The sequence below is a fragment of the Amphibalanus amphitrite genome, unplaced genomic scaffold (assembly GCF_019059575.1).
Source record: "Amphibalanus amphitrite isolate SeventyFive unplaced genomic scaffold, NRLGWU_Aamphi_draft 000215F_arrow, whole genome shotgun sequence".
In the NCBI taxonomy this organism is placed as follows: domain Eukaryota; kingdom Metazoa; phylum Arthropoda; class Thecostraca; order Balanomorpha; family Balanidae; genus Amphibalanus; species Amphibalanus amphitrite.
Window position 1 is genome coordinate 224,655 of NW_024881710.1, and position 2,387 is coordinate 227,041.

Consider the following 2,387-nt stretch of genomic DNA (forward strand, 5'->3'; position numbering starts at 1 on the left):
GGAGCCTACTGTAAGATCTGTGTTCTTTTTGCCTCTCGCTCACAGCAGCTGGGTGCGTTGGTGCTGAAGCCTTTCACACGCTACTGGGTTGCGCGCGAGACCTTCGAAGAGCACCAATCTAAGCCATACCACTGCCTCTCGTTGGAAAAGGCCGATGCATTTTTGCGCAGAGTTCGTTCTGGTGCTCCGGACATCGCTGAACTGATTATGCAGGGAGAAAATGAAAAAATACAGAAACGGAAGGAAATGGAGCGCATGGCCCTGGAGTCGGTGGCAGAGACAGTGCTGCTATGTGGGCGACAGAACATGGCACTGCGAGGCCACCGCGACTCGGGCCGCGTCAGCCTGGACGTCCAGGCCGAGCCACAGGAAGGCAACTTCAAGGCGCTATTGCGCTTTCGTGTCGCGAGCGGGGACACGAATCTGGGTAGGTGGATTGTATCTGCTCCAGCTAATGCCACCCATACGAGCTGGGAGACGCAAAACGAGATGATCCAAATATGCGGGAAGCTCGTCAGCGAAACCATCGTCCAACGTGTTCACCGAGCTGGGATATTCTCGGTCATAGCGGACGAGACGACGGACGTGTCCACGAAGCAGCAGCTCGCCATTTGTGTCCGCTACGTGGACATGACAGCGGACGACAGCGATGCCACTCCAGTTGTGCGAGAAGATGTGGTCGCTCTGATGAACCCGTCAGAGACGACCGGACGGTACCTCGCGGCGGCCATCATGAAAAAGCTAGAAGAGCTCTCGCTGGAGTTGCGGCTGCTGAGGGGCCAGGGGTATGATGGCGGCTCAAACATGAGTGGAGCAATCAAAGGTGTGCAAAAAGAGATCCGCGCGGTCCAACCCCTCGCAGTGTATACGCACTGTGTGGCCCACCGCCTCAACCTGGCATTGATGAAGGCGATCAAGATGCGCCAGATCACAAACATGCATGGGACGCTGCAAACTGTCTGCGCGTTCTTCAGCAGGTCAGCAAACCGCGCCTCTTTGCTGGCAAGGTGCGTGGCCAGTGAGTGCCCTGAGGCGACGGCGCGACGCCTGAAGCCTCTATGCATGACGCGGTGGGTAGAACGGCACGACACTGTCATGGTGTTCCTGGACCTGCTGCCTGCCGTCATCGCCGCACTGCAGGAGGTCGCAGGCACCGCAGCCGACACACAGACGGTTGCGACTGCAAACGGGATGCTTGCTGCTGTGACTACGTCCTCGTTCGTGTTTTGTCTGGTGGCCTGCGTGGCAACATTCGCCATCACACTGGAGTTGTCGCGACACCTGCAGACACCAAACATGGACGCGTCTCGGGCGCTCAACATGGTCCGTGACGCGAAGGAGGGTATCCAAGCCCTTCGGGTCAGGTATGACACGGACGTCTATGACCTGGCAGTGGCCAGGTGCAGCGCACTTGGTATCGAAGTGAGCACGCCCCGAGTGGTGGGGCGCCAAGTGCATCGCAGCAACGTCCCTGCAGATGGTCCTCGCGATCATTACAGAAAAAAACTTGTGGCTTCCACTGATCGACGGGCTGACTACCCACTACCCAGCTGGACGAGCGTTTCCCGGAAACACCAGATCATTCATCGCTCGACCTCGTCACAACGCTGGAGCGTCTGATTCCGGCGCGGCTCCATCAAATGGATGAGGAAGAGGTGCTGCGCGTAGCGGCCACCTACGAGTGCGACCTGCCGTCACCAAGCTGTCTCCGCAGCGAACTGCTCAGTTGGAAGACGCGCTGGGGCAAGAAGCTGATGCAGGATCGCCCGGCAGACGCTCTGGTGGCGCTTGGCAGCTGCAGCCTGCCAAATATCAGAGCTCTGCTGCAGCTGCTGTGCACGCTGCCAGTAACGGCCTGCGAGGCGGAACGAACGTTTTCTGCCCTGGCAAAAGTCAAGGACAGCTCGCGCTCCGCCATGGAGGAAGAACGGCTAGAGGGACTGGTACTCGTGTACGTTCACCCAACTGTAAGCATCACAAAAAAAACAGGTAGTTGACGAGTACCTGAAGAAGCCCAGGAAGGTACTCAAGCGCTGATCAGATGAGCGGCATTCAGACGACTTGGAGCGGAATTTACCCGCATCAGCCAGCTTTAGTCGATACAGATTGCTCGCGGCCATGACTAGCCCGAACTCCCGACCGATGGCTATGCATCATGAAACCATTCTGATGCTACGTGTCTTTTGTAAGTGTCTTGTTTCAGCGTGTATAAACCTTGGGTCGTTAAGTGTAGACTTCAGTTCATTAGCCATGCAATGTGGTACAAAAATGTGAGAAAGTTAGTAAGAGCCCCGGCCCCGCCCCGCCCCGGTTTTGCCGGGCGGTGCGGGCGGGGGCTGGCGGCCCGTCTGGAGCGCCGGGGAGGCATCCACTAGCTCTCCCCGGCC

The 2,387-nt window shown here is 57.9% G+C and overlaps 1 protein-coding gene across 1 annotated transcript; it reads left to right on the plus strand.

The window, feature by feature from the left end:
- The first annotated feature begins 246 nt into the window (after window positions 1-246).
- On the plus strand, window positions 247-2,212 carry LOC122385335 (52 kDa repressor of the inhibitor of the protein kinase-like). The gene is made up of 4 exons (XM_043373535.1): window positions 247-373; window positions 569-1,359; window positions 1,551-1,967; window positions 2,204-2,212. Exons 1-4 carry the CDS (start codon window positions 247-249, stop codon window positions 2,210-2,212), a joined length of 1,344 nt encoding a protein of 447 aa, XP_043229470.1.
- Window positions 2,213-2,387: the final 175 nt, after the last annotated feature.

Excerpts from the sequence above, each read along its gene's own strand:
- LOC122385335 (XM_043373535.1), top strand. The coding sequence starts at position 247 with ATGGAGCGCATGGCCCTGGAGTCGGTGGCAGAGACAGTGCTGCTATGT. Across the intron at positions 374-568 it reads CCAGGCCGAGCCACAGGAAG|CGGACGAGACGACGGACGTG; the intron begins GCAACTTCAAGG and ends TCTCGGTCATAG. Across the intron at positions 1,360-1,550 it reads AGGGTATCCAAGCCCTTCGG|CTGGACGAGCGTTTCCCGGA; the intron begins GTCAGGTATGAC and ends CCCACTACCCAG.